This window comes from Budorcas taxicolor, chromosome X (assembly GCF_023091745.1).
Source record: "Budorcas taxicolor isolate Tak-1 chromosome X, Takin1.1, whole genome shotgun sequence".
In the NCBI taxonomy this organism is placed as follows: Eukaryota; Metazoa; Chordata; class Mammalia; order Artiodactyla; family Bovidae; genus Budorcas; species Budorcas taxicolor.
In genome coordinates, this window is record NC_068935.1 from 41622975 (window position 1) to 41647906 (window position 24932).

Here is a 24932-nt window from a genome sequence, read left to right on the forward strand (position 1 = left end):
AACTGCCACTTAGTTGGGCACATAGACGATACTGCATAAACACTTACAGAATAAGTGAATGAATATTCATTATTCTAATATCCACTCATTCCTCCTTCTATTTCTTCCTCACAAAATGCTACGGGTATGCAGAAGAGCTGTCCAACTGTGTCTATCAGAGAAAATGGATGCAAAGGTCTAAGAGAGATGCAGAGACTTCACTGGGCAGAAACAGTGACCACAAAATACACTGTGTGGCTAGCGCCCTCGACTGTGGGTTATGTATGCTACTGTGCCATAATGATGAATCCTTTGACTTCAGAATAAGGAAGCATATCGGGATGTTAATGCCTAGTCGTTGAACTTGCTGAAGGGTTAACTTGATTCCAACTCCCACTCTGGGACTACGCCCTGAGTCACAGGGAGCAAGATGTCTGTGGCCTTTCAGAAGCTCGCATGAAACATTCCAGGCACCAGCCAGACAAGCAAACCCTGAACATACACACATTTGCTGGGGCAGCCTGTGCTTGCCAGCATCCTGCTTCAAGCAGAGAGGCACGCCTGGGGCATGTTTCTCTTTAGAATCCAAGCATCCAAGCTACGTGACTCCAACTTTCTCAAATAGCTCCTTAGCCTAGCTCTTCACCCCAAACCACTTTTTTTGTCTTTAAAAAAAATTTTTTTTAAGTTTTTAATTGGAGGGTAATTACTTTACAGGGCTTCCCAGTGAATCAGCAGTAAAGAATCTGCCTGCAATGCAGGAGCTGCAGGAGACAGTGTTCGATCCCTGGGTCAGGAAGGTCTCCTGGAGGAGAGCACGGCAACCCACTCCAGTATTCCTGCCTGGCGAATATCCATGGACAGTGGAGCCTGGCGGGCTACAGTCCATAGGGTCACAGAGGTAGATAAGACTGAAGCAATTTAGCACGCACTCACGCGTACATATATACCCTCCCTCTTGAGCCTCCTTCCCACCTCTCCATCGCGCCCCACCCCAGGTCATCAGAGCACTGTACAGCAGCTTCCAACCAGCTATCTGTTTTACACATGGTAGTGTATATATATCACTGCTAATCTCTCAGTTAGTCCCACCCTCTCCTTCCCCTGCTGTGTGTCTTGCCACAAGTCAGTTCTCGACGTCTGCGTCTCTATTCATGCCCTGCAAACAGGTTTATCAGTACTATTTTTCTAGATTCCATATATAAGTGTTTATATACACAATTTGTTTTTCTCTTCGTGACTTACTTCACTCTCCAAACCACTTTTTTGATCTTTTACAAGATGAGCCGTCTGGCTAGGCCCTGGGATACACACTGCCTTCCCAGCCCCTTTCCAGTCTCAGTGCATCCTAGCCTCCTCTCATCCACCTACTCTTACTAGTTAGCTTAGAGAAGAAATGTGATTATTAACTACACTAATGTCTAGCCTGAGACAAACAGCAATAGAGTGACACACAGCCTATCTGGAACCTAAAAATAAGCCTCCAAAGGCTCTGATCAGCCAAAGTCCGTGGGCTAGGGTCATAGGAGAGGCCCTCCCCCCATGGCTTCTGTATGCTTACTTGGCACAGAGTCCTGATGAGCATAATGCTACGGTTCCTAAGACCACAAGGGAAGCAGCCAAGAAGGGGGTTGGGGCGGGGGGGGGTGGCGGACAGGAGTTGCTAAAAGCGGGCATGCTGACAGCGGTACAGAATGACAGCTGACAGCGAGCAAGGAGACAAAAACCATTCAGAAAGCTCAGTTACCCAGAACTGCTCATTTCAAGGTTTTATTGTACTCAAGAATACATATGCAATGAGGAAAGGGCTTTCCTCATATTCCTCTCATCTTTCCAGATCATCTCATCAGCTCTCAACACATCTGCAGTGAAATATAGAGTATCAGAGCTGGAAAGGATCTTAGGGATCATCTAGTTAAATGCCCTCCTTTAATGAACCCCAGGGACAAACAAGGCCCTGATATGATGAGTTATTGAATGCCCATCACCCTGCTGGTCAGGGGCCAAACAGGGCACAGGACCCAGGCTTCCTGAGTCACACATGGTCCAAGGAAGGCTCTCTCTTGCCTGGCAGTGCTATATTTCTGTGCTTATGTTATAGTTTGTGTCCACTTAGGGGAAAAATCAAACCAAACAAATTGGCTTAAAGTCTAATGTAAATATTGAAATTGAATAGCATAATGAAATACCTTAGAACTTCCAGAAAGGTCAGCAAAGGAATTAAAAGCCATTAAAAGCATACTGTCAAGTTTCTTGAAACCTCTCCATAAAAAAATTTATTATTACTGTTGTTGTCAGCACCTGCCTTCACTTAGGAAACTTAGCCATCTTCTTTAATATTAAGACTCTTTAATTTACAGTGAATTCCTAAAACCCCAGGTAACAAGCATCCTCCTTCATGATAGAAGGCTTATGCTGCCTCAGCAGATGGCCCTCTTTCCAAGAGGCCTTTGTTATCACAGTATTCTAGTACAAAAAGGCAACATGGGCCATCTTCTGCTCCCTCCTTTCACCCTAACGGATCACTTTGTATCCTCCCACGAAGCCACTTGGAAGCCTGAACTGGCCTAGAGCAAGAAAAGGGGGGTCTGAAAAAGCACCTCCTGGATCTCGAATCCTTTCAGTTCTGAACTGTCTGAGCTTCATTTGTTTTACTAGTTAATTTTTTAGACCAGTTTACATCTTACATCTTGTTCTTAATTATTAACAGGACTTAGTCTGTTAAATGTAGTCGAAAACACCAAAAATAAAACTGTTCCTGAACCTAGGGAGGCTGTAGGAATCAAAAAAGAAAATACTCTCCTCCTTTTCCTCCAACCACCTGAAATATTATCGTATAATTCTGAGTTGTGCAAATGAAACAAGACATAAACTGAACTGATGGCTCAGGAAAGAGAGGCTGAAATGATAAGAGTCAGATGTAGAGTGGGAAGAGGGGTGAGGGCAGTCTGGTACAGGAGAGAAGATGTAAGGAATCCACATGTTGTTCTAACGTCTCAAACATCACAAAGACCCATGAACCCCATAAGTGGCAATCTCTGGAAGCTACAAATAACCCAAATTTAAATGACCTGGGGAGTTGCTTCAGTTATAACAAAGAGGCACTACCTTATCCAGTAGGCAGTCAGTAATTAGCCATCCCCAGGGGTGCTATAAACTAAAGCAAGCGTGGCTAAAGCAAGTCAGGACTACTGGAAGATATCCCGGAACACCAGGGCCGTTGAGACCACCTGAGATACCATGCTGGCCTGGCCTCTGGGACTGATCCTAAGTGACAGGTCCTCGGGAGGAGGACACCTTTTGAACGATTCATCACTCCTGTGCATCACTGCAGCCAATTAATCTACACAGTTGCATCTTCTACAGATCCTAATTCTGTTCCCAAAGACCCCAAAATGGTTCTAAAAAGGGTACAGCTGTCTTCCAACCGGAGGACTTGTTGGCAAACTCCTCCTTCAACGCCCCATTGAGGAGAAAGAGCATCATAAGTACTCGCCGTTGTGTCAGAAAGCCCCAGAAGCAACAGCCAACCATTCTCTTCCTGCACTTAGATGTCCCTCCTTCTTTACCCCACCCTATAAGCACCTCTTTCACCAGCCACCTGTCAAAATGAAGCAAGCCCTGGATCTTTCAAAAACTGACCCTGGAAAGAAGCCGTTGGACGATTTTTCTTCCAGGACCTGTTGAAAGATAAAAGATGAAGCTGACAATTTAAAAGGCGAGACTGTACCCTCCCAAGCAAAGCTGAAAGCAGACAAACCGTGGAAGCCAATGACAGAGGAAACGCCCTTTGACCAGAGACAGACACTAGGCATAGCAAAGTTATTTTCCAAAAGAATAAGAAGCTGAATTAAGCCATTTCACAACTAATAGTCATAAAATCTTTTCATTGTCAAAAACTGGGAGAGCAGTGAGAAGGAGGGTTATTACGAGCCCCTCTTTCAAGAAACAATGGCACTGCTTTCTAGGAAGTTCTGTTCAGACGACAAATGTTTTTAGGACGGGTTTTGTTTGGGTTCCCCCCCAAACACCTTTTTTTCAAAAATATCATGCACAAACATGTGGGAAACTTTCCTCCAAAGGGCGTAAGAACCACAGAAAAATGCCCTGCAAGCAAAAAATTCCATACTCTCCTTCAGGTTTAATCGCCATCCCCCGACCAGCCAACATTTGAACTGTTTCTCGAAATACTGCTGAACTACGTTTTTAGGAAGCAAAGTACCTGTAGGTTCCTGCCAAGAGCCAAGAGAGAGTGCATCTGGGAAATGCTGGAATAAACTGAATTCTTAGGGCTGACCAAGTGTCAGTAATGACCAAGTCCCTAGGTTAAACCTCAGATTTCCTCTCTCCTCTCTTCCCTGCACACCTGAAACAGAGAAGTCTGGTGTGTGCCACCAAAAGGCTTTAAACACCAGAGGAATGTGTCAGGGTTTTTTCCTCCAAGCTTTCTGAAAGTTTTTTTAAAAAAAGATTTACATAAAATTTAACTGAAGGAAGTTCTTCAACAGAAGCCAAACACATAGGTATGTAGATGATCACTGTTGCGTTCAATGTAATACCCCACACACATAAATACGTGCATCTACAAACCGCCAAAAATAACTACACAGTCGTATGGCATAGGTAAAATAGATTCAGGTGCATCAACTCCACAGGCATCTATGTGGCCATTAGCAAATCTGCACTGTATAGAGCTACAGAAGCACTTTCCATGTTCTGTTTCAAGTAGCAGATACAGGACGAATTGGATGAAGGTGGTCAAAATGTACAAATGTCCAGTTATAAGGTAAGTACTAAAGATGTAATGTACAGCATGATAGCTGTATGTTACATATAAAAGTTGTTAAAAGAGTAAATCCTAACTGTTCTCATTATAAGAAAAAGTTCTTTTCTATTTCTTTAATGTTATATCTACATGAGATGATGAATGTTCACTAAACTTGTGATAATCACTTCATGGTATATATAAATAACATCATTATGCTGTATGTCAATGATACCTCAATAAAACTGGAAGAAAAACAGCAGATACACCAAGCACTATAATTTCAATCACATAAAAACGTGTTCATGTGAATAGGGTTTGAACTATGATGTGAAAAGGACATAAAAGTTACTCTTTATTATTACTGTCATATCATCTTTTCAATTGGAAAAAATTTAGCCTACTATAAACAGTATCTCTGGAGACCAATGGGCTTCCATGGTGGTTCAGACAGTAAAGAATCTGCCTGCAATGAGGGAGACCTGGGTTCGATCCCTGGGTTGGGAAGATTCCCTGGAGGAGGAGGGCATGGCAACCCACTCCAGTATTCTTGCCTGGAGAAGCCTATGGACAGGGGAAGCCTGGCGGGCTACAGTCCATGGTGTCACAAAGAGTCAGTCACGTCTGACTGACTAACACTTTCACTTCTGGAGATCAAATGACACTGTGACAATTCTGAGGGCCAGGTACAAAGTCCTAAGAGCAGAGTCAATCAGGACAGGAAGAAGGAAAATGGCTGAAGAATCAAAGATGCTGTCCACCTTCCCTCAAATGGTTTCAATCCCTAGATCTAAAGTGGCTTCAGCCCACAGGCTCTCACTTCCCTTGGTGTGTAACTCTTCCTGGTTTTCTGAACATTTCAGGTGGTTGTAATGGCTGCTATCAGGGGGCCATTACAGGAGAGCTCTGACTCAGAAACCGAGATATGAATTCATACACGAAAAGGAAGCAGTTATCTAGAATGATAGAAGAGTTGAATTCTTTCGACTAAAGATAATCCCATGGATCAAAAGCCAGACTGAATTTCTCAAATGTTGTTTCTTGGGGTTTTATGGGAGATCAGTACAAGAAATGAAATCATGTTGACGACACTGATTATTACACTGTTGGATGTCTTTTACTTAAGAACCTATATAATAAATTCTTTCTAGGTTTAGTAACAACAAGGAAATGTCTTGCCTTAAGAACTGTCAGGTTTCTTTTTTTCAGTGTGGTTGGGTTTATACTTTTTTTCCTTGTCTTTATTTTTAATTGAAGTACAATCGCTTTACAATATTGTGTTGGTTTCTGCCATACATCAACATAGGTATACATCTGTCCCCTCCCTCTTGAATCTCCTTCCCAACTCCCACCCCATCCCACTCCTCTAAGCTGTCACAGAGCCTCGATTTCAGCTCCCTGAGTCATACAGCAAATTCCCACTGACTGATAAAAGCTACCTAGAAAGCCTATCAGCTTGCCCATTCACTGGCATAAGCCTCTCTTTTAGAATTCCTCATTCCCCTCTCCTTCCATCGTGTGTCTTTTTATTTTATTTATATAAAATGGGTTAATCTACATAATGCTTTCTAAAAAGACCCAAGGCGAGTACTCAGTATATGCTATCTATTGTAACTAAAATAATAATGATCACTATGCTTGTAGGAATCTTACTGAATATGGATTAAATGATCTTAAGTAGGTAGGATTTATTTTACAATTAAATGATCTTAAGTAGGTAGGATTTATTTTACAATTAAAATTTTAAAGACTTGGAAGAAAATGACACGACTTCTCAAAATTTCAGGCCCTGCCAGATTTTTAAAAATTAAAGACATATGGCTGAAGAATCGGTCACCAGCTCCTTTTAAAACTGCACCCTTGATGTTGAAGGGACCAACAGATTCCCATTAGTAAAGCAATTAGAAAGCTGATGAAATCATGTTAGCCTCTTCTCGGCTGTTTTCTTTTTTTTAATGGGAAAAATATATCAATATTGACTGATTAAACAAAACAAATATTAGGAAAGGAAGAGAAGAGAAAGGAGGTCAGAAAGGTCCCATCAAGGTTACAATAAATTGTTTAAAAAGGAACAAAAGCACAAAGTCAACTGCTTCAGTGGACAGAATTCAATATAACCAAGAAACATACTAGAGTGATGTGCTATTTAAAGAAATTGCCAGCATTTTACATTTAGCTGGAGTAAAATGCCCTATACTTCCTTTTTTTAAGGTTTTTATTTATTTATTTGGCCACTCTGCAGCATTGCAGGATCTTAGTTTCCCAACCAGGGATTGAATCCATGCCCCCTGCAGCAGAAGCAAAGTCCTAACCACTGGACCACCAGGGCAGTCCCTATTCTTCCTTTTTAAAATTAACGATCAAGATTGTCCCTCATTTCCAAGAATGACTATCATAAGTGACATACCTTTAGGAAGCTGTCTACAGTTGGCAGTCTGTCTCCCACAAGAGTGTCTACTACTAAACATACACTATGATAAAAATTGAGGGTTTGATCACACATCAAATAAACTGAAAATGGTGAAAAATTCCTTTACAACCAATTTTTGTTAAGAAAAACACTTAATATTAGAGGCAATTTATATTTGGCAAAATACACAATCTAAGTCTTACACTTCTTAAATGTCACCCCAGGAAGCCACAAAGCTCTGGCATAACACTCCAGCATATAGCACAGATTCAAAGACATTTCTGAAATTAATAACTATGCCAATGCAATCATTTCCCTTTATTCTTCGTGATCAGCTTGCATTCCTCTCACATGAAAAACACATCTCAATTTGGGGGGCTGTTTTTCCCTTCTGCAAACTCTGAGGATACAACAGCTGCTGGGATTTCAAGAAAGAAAACAAATAGCCTACCCTAATAGCAGAACTGCCATTAGTCACTCATGTTGCTATGGTCAATTATAGAAATGCCTTCTATAAATTTGACTAATTGGAGGGAATATGGGTTGAATTATACAATATTTTAAAGAAACACAGACTTATCACTTTTTAAACACAAGGTGACTTCTCCCCACCCCAACCCCACCAAAGTTTTAAAGCAACTTAAAGACCTACTTCAATAAACAGACATATTTGTAATGAACACAATGGTCTCAATGAAAATGGCTGTCCTTGAGGTGTTTGGTGATCACTCCCTTCCCCTATGCAGGTGTCAAACATCTCCTAATGTACTTATTCATTAGCTTAGCAAACCCTTTTATTACAGACCCAGCAGAGATAAAGAAGCTTAGCCTCAGCTTCCTTCATCCCAGAATCTCTCATTCTAAAACTTAGAAGGAACCAAGAGAAAATCTCCGGGCTCCAAGAGAAACACTAGGTTATTGGCGAAAACGGTCCATGCTGTGTCTGTTTTAAAATAAAAGCAGAGACAATTAATCACTTCTCCCTAAAGGTAAAGCTATGCTTAGAGAGCTAATGATTGGTTTGCCTCAACATGAACCTACATATCTTAGTCCACACCATGAGTACTTCATAGCATATGAACCATTTGCTTGCTTGGACAACAAGAAACAAAATGCTTATGTCTATTTTTAATCAGGCAACTTTTCCTTATATAGTGATAGTGCAAGCCTATATTATTTAGAATAGGACATATACCAAAAGCTTCCTATTTTAATCCATATATAAAATAGGGTACACGTAAATCTGCATATCTAAACAAGATTTGGTCCTTGCATACAACCTATTTACTAGAGATACAGTCAGTTCACTGCATTAAATCAAGAACTTGGGACTTCAGCCTTCAACACTGCAAAACACTGGTAATATTGGGATCTCATGACTACTTGTATACCAGTACGTGAAACTGCCAAGCATGCAAGGTGGTGCCTATGCATAATTCAGCCTCAGGGTCCCTCATTAGAGCCTGGAATTTCTGAACATACTAACAAAAATAAGGCCCTATTTTTATCCAGAGCACTCATTCAAAATTCTGAAAACTATCAATCCTATTTCAATTTTTTAAAAAATAAAATAGTATCAAACTCTGAAATGGAGTCAACCCTGTTCTGAGGGGCACAGTGTATGGCAGGAAAGGCTCTTTCCCATTCTGTTCCCTTGATAACTGCAGGGAACACATCACTCAGACTGCATTTGCTTACAATCCAATCTTCCTGGCCAGCCTCCACGCTCACCACCACCACCACCCCCCTCCCCCACACACAGCCAGGGAGACATGCACACTTGGTTGCCATTCATAAAGGCCTGGAGAGGTAAGGAATCCTGCTGCCGACTGGCAGGAGCATCAGATCCATTTCTGCTGAACCAGAATTCTACTGGAACGGTCACCATGAGGCCAGGGGGCTTTGTTCTGAGCCACTTGGTCAAAAAAACCCCTAGCATTTCAATTATTACAGAAAGGCAATTCAAAACTAAAATGAGGCACCACCTCACACCAGTCAGAATGGCCATCATTTCAAAGTCTACAAATAATTAATACTGAAGAGGGTGTGGAAAAAAGGGAACCCACATACACTGTTGACTGGAATGTAAATTGGTGCAGCCCCTATGGAAAAACAGTCTGGAGGTTCCTTAAACTAGCAGTTGACATGAAAAAGTGGAAAGTGTTAGTCGCTCAGTGGTGTCTGACTTTGCAATCACATGGTCAGTCCATGCAATTCTTCAGGCGAGAATACTGGAGTGGGCTGCCATTTTCTTCTCCAGGAGATCTTCCCAACCCAGGGATCGAACCTGGGTCTCTCACACTGTAGGCAGGTTCTTTACCATCTAAGCTACCAGGGAAGCCCCAGAGTTGCCATATAATCCTATAATGCCATGCCTGGGCATATACCCAGACAACAGTATACTAATTTGAAAAGATACATGCATCCCTATATTCACTGCAGCACCATTTACAATAGCCAAGATATCTAACCAACCTAAACATCCATCAACAGATGAATGGATAAAGAAGATGTGCTGTATACACATACATGTACGTGCACACACACACACACAAATTTGTTGTTGCTTTAGTTGTTAAGTCATGTCCAACTCTTTTGCAACCCCATGGACTGTAGCCCACCAGGCTCCTCTGTCCATGGAATTTCCCAGGCAAGAATACTGGAGTGGATTGCCATTTCTTTCTCCAGGGGATCTTCCTGACCCAGGGATCAAACCTACGTCTCCTGCTTGGCAGATGGATTCTTTACCAACTGAACCACCAGGGAAGCGCCCCCTCCGCCCCCCCATACACAGAATATTACTCAACCATTAAAAAGAATGAAATAATGCCATTGGCAGCAACATGGATGGACCTAGAGGTTATCATACTGAGATAAGCCAGACAAATACCATAAGATATCACTTATATGTAGAATCTAAAATACAACACAAATAAACATATACAAAACAAAAACAAACACAAATATAGAAAATGGACTTGTCAAGGGGGAGGGGTTTCTGAGGGAAGAATTGGGACTTTGGGATTAGCAGATGATTGGATGGCATCATTGACTCAATGGGCATGAATCTGAGAAAACTGAGAGATAGTGAAGGACAGGGAAGCCTGGCAAGCTGCAGTCCACAGGGTCGCAAAGAGTCAGACGTGACGGAGGCACAATGAGACATAGATAATGCCAAAAAAGCTTAGATAATATCAAACCAGTCAATCCTAAAGGAAGCCAACCCTGAATATTCATTAGAAAGACTGAGGCTGAAGCTCCAATACTTTGGCCACCTGATGCAAAGAGCTGACTTATTGGGAAAGATCCTGATGCTGGGAAAGATTGAAGGCAGGAGGAGAAAGGGACGACAGAGGATGAGGTGGTTAGATACCATCACTGACTCAATGGACATGAGTTTGAGCAAACTCTGGGTGATGGTGAAGGACAGGGAAGCCTGGTGTGCAGCAGTCCATGGAGTCACAGAGTCAGACACAACTGAGAGACTGAACAACAAAAACAAGATGCAAACTATTATATATAGGATGGATAAACAACAAGGTCCTACTGTATAGCACAGTGAACTATATTCAACATCCTGTGATAATCCATACTGGAAAAGAATATGTATAACTGAGTCACTTTGCCACACAACAGAAATTAAATACAACATTGTAAATCAACTATACTTCAATAAATGTTTTTAACTTGCACTTCTGTGGTCTCTACAGGATTAAGAATGGACATTGAGCTTTCACAGAAATCTGGAGGGTTCAGTACTCAAGAGTGTCTAGTGGTTCCTCTGCAGAGCACGCCGAGGACAGAAGACAATGGTGCAAAGTGACAGAGTTCTCTGCATTTCCCGGTGCCACGAAAACCCTGACTCTAAAGTGATGGCCAAGGAACAAAACCAGAGAAGAGTGCTAATGCAGCCCCATCTCGCCCGTGCTGTCCCAAGTGCTGCAGACTTTACATTTCAAGACCCTGCCATTCAAGTGTATGTGGGGGGGGGGGGGGGCGGCGGGGTGTGATGGTGTAAAACACACACCTCCTAGGAAGTGAGAAGAGCCCTATGGGCCTAACTGCAGGTTCTAAAGTCCCAAAACACTCTGCTTCACTCTGATCATCATTCACCCAAGCCCGAGGGCTTCTCCTTGGAAGAAGTTATCACAGCTGTCACTAGATACTGATTTGGAGGTTTGTCAAGTCAATATCAGTCTCCTCATTGAGACCGTGAGCCCCATGCGTGTGAGGCCAGGCCTGTATAAGGCACTAGTGGCTGCCTTACCCCCAGTGCCCAGAAGGATGCCCCTCAACTCAGAGGCACTTGGTAAACAGTTGTTAAATAAACCTTTAGCCTAGGCACTCTCTTTCTACAGAGGGAGGGTAAGGTATGTAGTAGCCTCACACTCACAAGTAGGATGTTCTTAGGAAAAGGCTTTTGGAGGGTAAACCGCATGCTACTTGCCAGGAGTACTCACTCATGCATTCATTCATTCAGTGAACACCCAAGTACCAAGCAATGTGCTAGACACCAGGTATAGATAGGACAGTGACTAAAGAGGCAAAGTCCCTGCCCTCGGGTCAGATTGTGAGATCTGAATAGAGCAGTGAGGGAGAGAGACAAAGTTTATGTGGAGGTGGGCATTCTAGTTCCTGACAGAAGTCAGGAAAGACTTCCCCATGAAGGTGACAGGTAAGCAAAACCCAGAAGGCAGACAGACCAGCATGTGGAGACAACAATAAAAAACACAAAGAAGACAGTACCATCTGGCATGGGAGGGGGCAAGAGGCAGACCCTGTAAGGCTCCCTAAGCTCTGGCTTTCCGTGTGGGTGGCAAGGGGAGTCACTGGAGCTCTTTGAGCAAAAGTGATAAGATCCCAGTGAGGTTTAACAGAATAGTATCACACTGGCTGATGTGCTGGGAATAGACTGATGGGGAGGAGGAGGGAGTGAGAGCCAGAGCAGAGATGTGTCAAGCCAACTGTGATAATCCAGGGAAGAAGTGATGGGGGATGAGATCAGGACTGTAGTTATCGGGGTGGTAAAGAGGAAGACAGATTCTTGGATACATCTTGAAAGCAGAGCCCAAAGGCAGAGATTCTGAAAGAATCTAAACAGAAACATTTCCCACAGTCATCTCAATCTGTGTGCTGATCACAAGGAAATGGACAGTCTCTTATTTTGGAAGGTTCTGGTTTCTTCATTTGCCCTCCGAACTGAAAGTTACAAGACCATCTTCTCCCATCGCCACACGGCTTAATGGTCAATCCACCTCCCACCAGTAGAGCCTTCCTCCCAGAATGTATCCAGGCCCATGGGACCTGAAGGGGCAGGGAAAAAAAAAAACATTAGTTCCAAACTGAGGATAAACAAGGCAGAATATTAATGAACCAGCCAGCTGGGGGCATTTAGCTCAGATTCAGTTTAAAGTGAACCCACCACACACCTCCCATTAAGAAAAAAAAAGTCTCCCCATAAACACACACAAAAAACTATTCCTCATCATAGTTTCTGACCTTCTAGTCAGCAAGTGATTTTTAAGGACCATTTCTGAAGTACACCAGTGAAAAGTTGTCTTGCATTGCTTTTTAAAATCTTCACATGGGGAAATATTCTATAATTAAGGCAATTTTAACAATAGTAGATAATAATTTGACTATAAATTGTCAGGAATGTAATGACTGCTTATTCTGGCACCAAAGAGGCAGGACTTTCTGTGAAGTGACTGCCAAGAAAAATGATACTCCCACTCAGGCTGGACCATTGCAAGTAGTAACTGTTAACCACATGCTTCACACTGCAGTTTGCAAGGACACAGTGCTTTGTTTTCATCTCTAACCAAACACCAGACTGAAAACTCAATGGAGACAAACCCGGGTGGTGGAATAGAAACAATAACTAAAGGGAAAAAATTTTTCCTGTGGCTTGATGCTTGCTGGGATGCCGACGTCAAGGGTTTGGAGAACTAAGGAAACCTCTGCAGTCCAAGAGAAACCACTTCCCAGGCTGCTCCTGTAGACAGAAGCCCAACATCAAGAAGCAGCCAGGCTGAAAGAGGCTTGCAAAAGCCAACGGACAAAGTAGCTGGGAGGAGAAAGGACTGGCATGAAAACAATGGCCGGGGGGTTGGCGGGAACCAGGTGACCTTGAGCTAGACCAGACAAAGACAGGCAATCCTGCCTGGGGCCCAACCTGAGCTGCCTGAAGAAGGGGAAGGACATGAACACTAGGCTGAGAAGCCAAAGCAAGGAACAGGAGCAATGGTTCTTTTTCTCTAGAAGCACCTCGACAGGTACCGTGGAGCTCCTGTTAATGTCTGGAAAAGACAATGTAAAAAGCAGCAACCATTTGTCCACTAGGATGAAAACAAAGCACATGAAATACTTAGCTCCCATCTCTGGACGTACTGAAAAATAAACACTACAAGTTGGTTGTTTTTTTAAAAAAGGGTTATTTCTTTTTCTCACTTAGGCATCTAATACTGAATGTATTCGAAATTTTAAAATAGTTAAAATTAATTGAATTAAAAGGGATGGATGAATAGAAATATTCATTCATTCCTCAAAGGAATTTACCAAAGTCACAAATCATGCTTGAACTTATTCGTCAACGACAAACATTTCTGTAACACCTATCATGTGCCAGGCAGTGTGATAGAACCTGGAGCTACACAGCCTCTCAGAGCAGGTGTGATCCGTCAGGAATGGCTTCTTTTTCTTTAAAGGTTCAAACAGCCACCTCATCAGAGATGGGAACCCTCCAATGTGTCCTCACCTTTAATATAGTACCCCCGTCCTTAACTTCTACTGTTTCTTTATATATGATTATCCATTTACTTAGCTTGGTAAATGTTTACAAGGGAAACCAACATACACATATTTAAACCTGTCACGGGTTTCCTTGGTGGTCCAGTGGTTAAGAATCCACCTGCCAATGCAGGGGACATGAGTTTGATCCACGGTCTGGGAAGATCTTATATGCCATGGGGCAACTAAGCTGGTGTGTCACAACTACTGAAGCCTATGTACCCTAAGCCTAAACGCCACAACTAGAGAGTAGCCCCCGATCGCCCCAACCACAGAGAGTCTGTGCAGCAGTGAAAACCCAGCACAGCCAAAACTAAATAAATAATAAATTTTTAAAAAGAAAGAAAAGCTGGCTGATGAAAAAGGAATATCTACACTCAATTAAATTTTTAAAAAAATACCTGTCACCTCTAACTCAAAACCAACCCTTGCCTTTGATGACTTCAGGTCAGAATGTCAGTTTCCCAAGGTGAGTTTAGCAGGTGGAGAGAGTATAAGAACAAAATCTACCTGGGACGTTCCAGGGGGCTTAGAAGACAAAGTTCAGAGCAACAAAATCACCAACCAAAAGTTCTGACCGTGAGTAAACCCTGAATTATTAATGGGCTTCCCTGGTGGCTGAGATGGCAAAGAATCTGTGTGCAATGCAGGAGACCCAGGTTTGATCCCTGGGTCAGAAAGATACACAGCCTTTAACTGTTTTTTTCCCCCCTAGAAAACGACAGTGACACACAGAATTGACTCCTTACTGACCCAGCACTGTGGGGAAACTAGGTGCTCTAAAAAGGCCATATGCTTTCAAGGGCAATTTCTGTATTTTGAAGGCATCCACTTTTTCTAAAATATACTTTCTGGGACTTTTCTGGCAGTCCGGTGATTAAGACTGTGCTTTTACTGCAGGGAGATGTGGGTTCGATCCCTGGTCAGGGAACTAAGATTCCATAAGCTATGCAGTATAGTCAAACATACACACACACACACACACACACACTTTCTTAAGTTTTAAATCAGAATATTCCAAACACAATTATTTAATACTGCCCTGAAATATACCAGTGCCCTCAATGGTTAGAGAGGTGTCTCTGAGTATTCACCCATCCTAATAGGGCTCCAACTGCCAAGGATCAGCAAGTTCTGGGTCTACTATTCAGCCTCTGGCCGCCCAACCTGTTTCACACTGTCATCTCTCAGTCCTCCCAGGTATCAAGCCTCTAAACCTACCCGTTCCTCTGACCCATCCACCCTCTAACCGGCACTACTGGCTACTCCTATACCTACTCTTAATCAGTTTTGGACTGGGAAGCAAGGTAACTTAAGCTTTTTATCTTCTTACCTATAAACCCTATCTACCAAATTTGAATATAAGTGCCTCCAAAAAGCTGGATTCTGGTTTTGAACAAAATCTTTGAATCCCCAGCACCTAGCATTCTGCTCGATACAAAAGGCATTCAATCAATGATCGGGGATGATAAATTTCTGAAGGCCTTTTCTTCCAAGTAGAATGCATGGGCTTTATGACAGCTGTTTCCATCATTTAGCTTTTCTGCTTACTTCCACATTCCCAGCTGCGTTCTGGATGACTATGCCAGCCAGAAGCCTAGGGATTTACTGTACTTCTATTTCTTGATAAGATACTTGAAGAGAATAAACACATGGCAAAGAGGACATTAAAGTAAGGGATAAAGAGATTTTTTTTATTTTACCAATAAAGATAAAGGGAAGAAGTATCACCCAGCACACTGACACTTAATCAATAAACAACAGCAAGGCTGGATTCTTGTCTAAATCTCTCCAAAGTACTTTCAATGTCCTAGTCTTTATTTCTCAACCATCAGCAAAGCATCACTGGTGATGGCATGTACTTGCATCTTGACTACAAAATATTTTCCCCAAGTTTAACAGATCCTTCTCTTAAAACCAAGTTAACCAAAATCAAAACAAGCATGCACTGGATCTCAATCAAAGCGCTCTTCTAAGTTTGTGATGAAATTTATTTCTTCAAAAATCACAGAATCTGAAGTGAAAGGGACCTCAGATCATCTAGGGCACTGTTTCTCAACCATGGCTCCTCATGAGAACCACTGAGGAGCTTTGAAAAAATTACAAGGGGCTTCAAACGCAGGGGGTGAGGGTTCAACCCCTGCTAGGGGAACCAAGATCCCACGTGCCGGGCAGCATGGCCAAAGGAAAAAAAGAAAAGAAAAATTGGAAACTTACCTAGCCCTACTGCCAGAAAGTATGATTTAATTGGCCTGGGGGTAGTGCCCAAGCACTAGTAGATTTTAAAAGCTCTCCAAGTGGTTCTAAAGCATGGCCAGGGTTGAGAATCCCTGATGTAATCCAGTCTTCTAACAACCCCACACCCATTTTTCAAATGGAGGTGAAAGAACCTAACCAAAGGGATCAAATAACTAATCTGACACAGAGATAGGCTAGACCTGCTCTTTCTAAGAAACCATGGTCTTTCCATGTAAACTACTCTACCTAGGACAGTGGGGTTTCTTCCCTCTCCCCCTCCCTTCCCTTTTCCTTTTTTCAAGAAGCAAACATTCTCACCTATCCCGAAGTAAATGAATTTCCTGAATATACTCTGCCTTGGAATCCCATTGCTTAATTCTTGACAGTCTAAACTAGGTCCGTTTCCCTGTATGCACTTGATTCTTTTCTCTCAAAGAACTCTGGGAGGTTAATCAGGCATGGCTGCCCCTTAAAGAAGCCATATTGCTTTTCCTCTGAGAGGCTGGACTCACTTTGCCCACGCTTTTCACCATTATCATCACCTGGGCCCTCTTTCAAGTCCCTGGCAAGGCTCACCTCCGATTCTTTTTCCGACTCACTTAATTTCTAGTTTGTACCTGCCCTGCTATACCTCATGGACTTCCTAAACTCTTCCCATTTTGTGAAAGATGCCTTTTTCCCTGAAGCAGCCTCTTTTACTCTGCCAGTTAGTCATGCCGGGTTCTTTTTTTCTTCCCCCAAGCAGCTGGTCTTTTTGATGTTTGGCACACATTTATCTGGGCTTCCAATAAGATGTTTTTACATAGTTTCCAGGCTTCCTGGAGGTTATTGACTTTTTTTTTAACTCTTCCATTCAATTTTTTTCCTAATTTCTAACATTTGTTAGAGTTTCTTTTTCAAAAGTTGAATACCTGGCTGATGGATCTCTTTGATTTTTCTCTCCCACAAGATTGCTGAATTAAATGCATCAGAAATTAAATATAATATTTCAAATTACCTCCAGGATGGAATCACTTCATGAATTTTCTGCACTTTCATGTTCTCTATAGTAAGAAACAGATGTTTAACCAAGTGGAATTGAAAATGCTAGTTTTTACCTATTCACATTTAGTGTGTCTGCTTATATTAAAAAACATTTTTTTTTTTGTCACACTGCATTGCTTGCGGGATCTTAGTGCCCTGACCAGGGATTGAACCCAGGCCCTTGGCAATGAAAACATGGAGTCTTAACCACTGGCCCGCCAGGGAAGTCCCTGCTTATATAAACTATCGATATTCTGAAGCCTGTGTTGTTCACCTTGGTAAAGACAACAAACAAGATTTTTTTAAAAGGTCACTGATGTGCATCAAACAGCTCTATATGCTGAATCTAAGGTGTTCAATTACTCTTCTCCATTTGCTTTAAATTGCCTAATCACAAGTCTCAACTGTTTGTTTCTTAAAGAAACCAGGAAGAAAATCAGAATTCTGAATCCTTCTGAAAAATCCGTATGACACTCAGTTATTAATGAAGTGGTAAAGATGAGTAGTCCCATCAAAAAATAAAAACAGTCTCCAAGTTATAATAACATTTCTAGGAGGTTTACTCTACATTCACTGCTTTTCAGAATGTTTAGACCTAAAAGTTTCCCAGGAGAGCAAGAGAACATGGGATGACGATCTATTATCAAGGCAGCATAATCTGATGATTGCCCTGGTGTCCTGCCAGACAACGCAATCTAATTGTCTATGTGACTCCCTCCCCGCTCCCACCATACACACACCTGTTTAACAAATACTTCACTGCACTCCTGTACCTGGGACCACTGGGCACACAAAACACCAGGAGCTGCCATGTGCCCTCAGTTTACTTACAGGTGAGGCAAGAAGACACACATGTGCCTGTGCACACGATGAACTAGGATACAAGACAGCTGGGGTGCAAAGACTATGGATCCGATTCAAGCCAGGGTTTCAGAAGAAGGCGGCACATAACCCCGGGGGGTTCAGGAGTGACTCAATGAAACAATCATTTGAGATGCTTGAAGCCAGGGAAGCTCAAAGCAGAGGAATGACTCCACTCACAGCACTGCTGGAGGGAAAGGAAGCTGGTGAGACTAAGGATGGAATGGGGGAGGGGGACAGACAAGAGGCAGGTAGACCAGTTAAGAACTATTTAAAACAGCCTCCCTACCTTTATCCCCCTTGCCTCACCAACCCTGAACTCCCAGTGCCACTAGTTATCTTCCAGAAACAGTGTGACTAATAACATTCCCCTCCTCAGAAGCTATCTTTGGCTCCCCATGGCCCAGGAAATACAATTTACAGTTAACATTTGATTGTCTCCATTAGGGTACAGCATCAGCATAGTGCTGTGATAATGATCTTTAACTAGTTACTGGTTCTTTCATGGGCTTCCCAGGTGGTTCAGTGGTAAAGAATCTGCCTGCCAATGCAAGAGACACAGGTTTGATCCCTGGATCAGGAAGATCTCCTGGAGCGGGGCATGGCAACCCACTTCAGTATTCTTGCTGGGATAATCCCATGGACAGAGGAGCCTAGTGGGCTATAGCCCATGGGGTCGCAGAGAGTGCACAAGTATAGGTTCTCTCATAGCCTATGTTTTCAAAACCAGCCCTCTATGGGAGTTGGGATGATCATGTTTAGGACCAGGCCCAGAGAAAGCACTTAATAGCCACCCATCTTTTCACTCAGACCAAAATGCATTTTTGGAAAACATATATTGCAACCAATTCAGTGCTAAAACAGATGATGTTATTCAGGAGCCAACTGACTTAGATGAACACTGATGCTGTTTCCCTTGTTGAGACAACAAAAGAAAACTTCCTTTTTCATTCCTCAGTCTAGTCTCCAGCTAATCCTGAAATTGCATGCAGCCCAATGTGAGTCAAATCAAAAAGGAAAATAGTAATTATGCTGAATCAAACATTTTATATTTGTATGTTCTAACGAGAGACTGGGCTGCGTAAGCTAGAACTTTTTCTAAGTTCTTTTCTGAGCATGTCCAGGAAACTTGGGATAACTTCTATACTGACAGGTGAGAAAAATCACAAGTTCTCAGCAAAATCTAACCCACAGAGTTAAAGTATTTAAGAGGTATTACAACCTTGAAGACATGCTGTGTGTCTTACATGTAATAATCAATGCAATAGCAGAAAGTATTCCTACTTCTCCAACACACATTTGCCCACGTAATCCTAGCATAGCTTATGCGATTCCCTTGGAGATATACACATGAGGCTGCGAGCACACTCACAGGTGCACTGGTCATAAACGCAAATGGGAACAGGGAAGCAAAAGCTCCCAAATCACAACTATGATGCCAAGTTCTCCTTGGTAGCCTTCTATCTCACCTTGGCAAGCTTAAGGTTTCTAACCAAACTGGCTCACTCCTCAAGATAATTTCAAGCAAAGATTAGATGAGTAATAAAATGTCAACTGTTGCATGTCCTTTATCTTGGCCGTATAGAGGGAGGCACAATGAGAACGCTAAGATTTTACAATTTTTCACCATAAATCTTATTTTCTTTTTTAACTACTGAACTACCATTAGTGAGTTAATACCCTAGTCCCAAATCCCTTCTCCCCTGAACTCCCCAGACCCTCCTTTCTCCTCACCTGTACCACTCATATGGTACTTATCACACACCATGTTGTATTCCCATCATGTATATACACAGCTTATCTCCCTATTACCTGGGAAGGTCCTAGCGGCAGAGCCCTCCTATCCTCTTTGCTGCCTCCACAATGCTGAGTGCCTCCACGGAAAATCGTACCTAGTACGTGCTCCAGAAGGTATGCCCTTTGAAAGCTGAATCAAAATCTATATTTTGTGTTAAAGATCTCTTTTGATCATGGCATCTAAGCTGCCCATTATTTGGTAAGTACAGGGGTCAAGTGGATAGGCAATGCAAGAAAGACCTAGGTAGGAGGCCCTGTCAGTCTGATGTGTTCCCTGACACCCTTGAGAGCACATCAGATTATCTTAATTATGATCTTAAAAGACTGAGAGTCCTTAAGAACGTGGAGTAGTCTCAAAGCCTGTTCAAACCTCTAGAAGGCAAGTGCAAGGCCGTTGGGAATCAAACCTTCAACTTGGGCTAAGCCTGGGGCTAGGCACTCAGACGCCGTGACCCTTTGCCTGGAAAACAATCGCGGACTTTTTGCACTTAAGAAAATACACACACCTCCCGCCTCAACCAAGCAAAGTGCCTGGCAGTTAATTCATTCAAATCACCCCATTGACTATGGTCTCCCAAATGACCAAAATTATCTGAGTGGAGCATAGGGGAGACAAGGACAATGTAGGCATCTGGAGAGGCCAGGGTGATAGTAAAGATTACCCCTGTTTCTATACTGACCATCTAAAGGTATTTACTTGGGTCTGTCTGTGTTGTGACAGTGTCCTAGACTCAAATGAATGCCTCTAACACTCCACATTTTTGAGCCATTCAGTCATGCATTTTTGTTATTGTTGAAAGTGGTGCGAAATTGCACTGCATGAGCTAAAGTCCTTGGTGGTCTTCCAAGGATTCCAGCTAAAAAGGCACTTCCTTTGTTCCTTGGGAGAATGCAGTCCAGTAGGTCATTCAAAAGGGGAAATAAAAGCAGCAGCCCTGGGAGGGAGATGAAGGACAAGACAAAAAGAATAAAATGTTTTGGGTGTGAGCACATTAGCTTCCATTTCCTGCTGCTGGTCACTAATAACGCTCCTATCTTTAGGGGGGTACGTCCAGAGAAACATCTATGCAAAAGTATTCCTCAGGTGTTTTCTGGGGACCATGACAATCAAAGGGAACACCTAGCACTGTCCTTGAGCACCCTGCAAACTTCCTTTTTCCTGAGATGCTGGCTGGGAAAGATGTCCCTCCCTTGCAAGGCTGCACAGAGCAAAGCTTGAGAAGGTGGTGGGGAGGGCAATTTCAGCACCCACTCCCCCAACGCCTCCAGTGCACCTCAAAGGCACATACTGTTTTGCATGGGCAGAAGATGAAAACTTGTCACATCCCCATTAAGTGCATCGCTGCATCTATCCCTTCAAGACGTGGGAATGACAACTGTAACCTTCACGCCAATCATCTCCGCTGGGCCCCGGAGCCCAAACCGTGCAGGGCACAAAGACCCCAGGTCTGACCTGTGGAGCCTCCAAGCTTCAGTGGCTGCTGGCTTAACTTTACTTTTTCAGGAGGGGCGGGAGGGAGAGGGGAAAGAAAGAGGGCTTTTTTAGGGCTCTCCAGCCAATAAACTCGTCTCGCTGAGAAGACAGACTTGAGCTCCCCAAAAGACAGGCAGCTCAAGGGCAAACAGTCTCTAATCAGTAATGTGCGAGTTACTTGATAACTGCCCAGGTGCTGTGGGTTCCTAGCCTGCTCCACCGATTTCTTGGGTTCTATTTCTAGATAGATGCCGGTCACACTCTTAAAAGTGACCAGCAACTTCCCTCAATTACTTTTGTAATTTATGTGTAATTGATGACTGCACTTAATCTCCAAGGGTATTAATAGCCCTTTCCAAAAAATGACCCCCAAGTCTTCCTAAGTCTTTGGAAGCGCCTGGTTGAAATTACAGTATTTCCTCTGGGGCTGCCGCCCCCCTGCCCGCCCCACCCGGGTGACCAACACCGCGAGGCAAAGGCGCGCTCTGCTCACTTCCATGAAAGGTTTGGAATGGAGCTTGGCCCCCGGGGCTCGAATCGCTCACTTCTCCGTTAGGTTAAGCTGGCCATCGGCCAGCTAGATTCGAAATTCTTTCTGAACCCTCAGGGCGAACAGGCTACCTGCCCCGGCGCGGCCCGCGGGGCTGCGTGGAACAGTTGGCCTCTCTGCGAATGCTTGAGTGCCACCCAGAGGGGACCGGCCCGGCCACCGCCGCCCTCCTGGAGAGGAGGGCCGAAGGACACCCGACGCAAACCTGTCTCCCCGGCGCTCGGAGAAGGGCTTTCACAAACAACCCACGCATCCCCAGCGCCGAAATCCGGGTAACTTTTTCACTGGCTAAACCGTCTCTATTTGCATAACCATCTCCAAACTGAGATTCAGGTTTCCTGTAATCAGTCCTTTCAAAGGTTTGTAATTGAAAGTGCAATTAACCCTTAAAATGAGGTGAGAAAAAAAGAAAGGGGGGATACCCTTCTCGTCCAACACCTTCCGGAAAGCAGGAGAGTTCCCAAAAGTCAGGGTTTGGAGGGCTGGAGAGTCGTTTTTCTTTTTAAAGGCCACTTCTAAAGCCGCTGGAGCTACTAAAAATCCTAATCCATGTCAGGGGTGGGAGAGGCGGGGAGTGGAGAGAGGCGGGGAGATTTTAAAGAAAATCAATGAAACATCAACTCAAATTCCATGTTTCGCGCCCCCGGGATTCTGGCAAGCTCTAGAAACCCCCCTCACTGGCGGCCCCCACCCCCACCCGACCTCTAGTCACCCTGACAACAAAGCGGGGAGCCCAGTAAGGAGTTCAATCCGGAAAAGGCGAGGGAGCCGGTGACATGCACTTTGCGGGCCAGAGTCCTCTGGGGCTTCCTGGGACCCGGGAGACCGTGGGAGGGGGTTGGGGGATGAAAGCAGAGCGGGAGAGTGACACCGGGCAACTCCGGGATGCCTCTCCGCCCGCGGCGCACCGGGGGCCGCCGCGCCGCAGGGCACGCTCTGCGCCGGGGCTCGCTCCAGCGCGCCCGTCCATTTCTCCGTCTCGACTACCTGCGTCCCGCGGCGCGGAGACCGGCGGGGCAAGGGGGCTGCCGCGGCCCCTTCACGGGGTGCCCGTCTCGGAGCTCGCCTCCCGGGGGCTCCCACCTACCGTTAATCTCGTGCATGGGGGCATCGTTCTTGTCGAAGCCTTTGGACACGTAGAGACGTCGCACTTCCGAGCAACTTTTCGACTTGGGCTCGGCAGCCAGCAGCGCGGCGCTGAGCGCGGCCAGGGTGCAGAACAGCGCGGGGAAGCCGAACCGTGCCATGGTGCGGGCCGGGGCGGACGCGCTCCCACCTTTGGGACCGGACAGAAAGTGGCGGGCGGGCGGGCTCGGAGACAGGGGCTCGAGAGCGGAGTCAGAGGGTGAGGGAGTTGGAGGAGTTGGAGAAGGAGAGCAGGAGGAGGAGACGCGGGGCGAAAAGTGGAGCTGGGCCTCGCGCGTCAGGCAACGGTCCCCGGTGCCAGGCGCCCGGCCCGGGGAACAGGAGGAGAAGGAATTCGTGGAGGCGCTGCGCGGCCCAGAGGGAGCGGAGGCGCGGGCCGGTGACCTCCGGACTCCGCGGGGACAGCGACCTGGGCGAGCTGGTCGGCGGCGGGACAGGGGCGCGGGGAAGGAGGGGAAGGTGGCAGGCGCCGCGGGGGCCGAGGAGGGCGTGGGCGGCGGCGGGCGCTCGCGGCGCGCGGCTCGGGCTGCCCGGCGCTGGTCCGCTCCGCTGGCTCGACTCGGCTCGGCTCGCTCTGCCCTCGGCCGCGCGGCTGTGCCCTCTTCAGCTTTACCGCTGATTGACTGGCCGGCGTGCGCGGCGACGCTCGACAAACTTGGCCCAGCGGGCGGCACTCAGGGGGAGGGGGCGGGCGGCGGGGCGGGGGGGTGCCGGAGACGGGCGGGAGCACGCAGGGCCGGGACGGCAGAAAACCTGGAAGCGGGGTTGGATCCGGAGCAACCAAATCCACTTCCTAGGGGGCCGCACCGGGCGCGCGGCGCTCCCTCGCGCGACACGCCCCGCCGGACTCCTCCCTCCTCCCCTCCTCCCGGGAGGCGGGGAGCCTGCCCGCCGCCCCCCACCCGGAGAGGACCGGCTAACTTCTCCGTGTCGAAAGGCCCAAGTCCCTGGGGACCGGGCCGAGAGCCTGGGACTTGAAACCCACGTCCGAGTCCTAGGCCTTCTGCCCGCGGCCCCCTGACCCGCTGCCCGCGGGCCAAAGCCGGACCGAGCCCTCCGGTCTCGATACCTACCCTCCTCAATCCAGCCCCCCCACCCCACCCCACCCCCGCTGCCGCCCCGCAGCCAGGAGGACGCCCCTCACCACCCAGCTCCTGGGCTGGGAATGGAAAACGCTGGCATTAATCTCATTGTTTGCTGCAGGCAGCCTAGAGACTTGTGACTACGAGCTGGCCCTAGAGCCTCACCTGGCCTCCTTAGACCTGCTTCCCATCAAATGGTGCTCACCTGTTTGGAAACCTGGCAGGCATTCTCAGCCCACCCACACACCCCCTGCCCCACCCCCAAGCTGGTTCTGCTACAAGTCTAATCAAACCCTAAACCGGGAGGTTCTGGACCCCCCCCAACCCCCAACTGCCGCGTGGGCGGGGCGGGGGTCCTTGCTGGCAGATTCAGGGTTGACCTTGGAAACCTTCTGGCCCAAACTCACTTTCTGGCCCCAAATGTCCTTCTGTACGAAGGGAAACTGAGGCCCAGAGAAGGAAAGTCACTTGGCATACGGCTGGGGGGGTGCCCCCAGATCCAGAGATGACTCCCAGGTCACATGGAATAAAGGTAGCCAAGGACCCCCGAGTTCCCCTCTGTCCTTAAGCCTCGTGACAGAAACTCAGACCTCTCTAGGACCCCGTCTCCACGTAGCCACCTGAAAACTGGAAATGGGTGAGTCTTCCCACCTTCTAAGCTTCGTCAGATTCCATTAATGAATGTTTTTGAAGCTCCCAGGGCTCCTTAATGAAGGGAACGGTGCAGATTGGGAACTTGTCATTACCCTTGTTATTGTTACAATCTGCTGTAAGAGGTTAGGGTGAGAAGTGCCTCAGACACCTCAGGAGTGTGCTGG

The 24932-nt window shown here is 45.5% G+C and overlaps 1 protein-coding gene across 1 annotated transcript in view; it reads right to left on the reverse strand.

Annotated features, from left to right (window-relative positions):
* The window catches only part of GPC4 (glypican 4), a 105560-nt gene extending 82072 nt beyond the window's left edge, over positions 1 to 23488 (reverse strand). Inside the window, exon 1 of the mRNA XM_052662896.1 lies at positions 22974 to 23488. Coding sequence (XP_052518856.1) covers positions 22974 to 23133 — 160 coding nt within the window. The 5' untranslated portion in view covers positions 23134 to 23488. The remainder of the gene's footprint in view (positions 1 to 22973) is intronic.
* Between the last annotated feature and the right edge of the window lie 1444 nt (positions 23489 to 24932).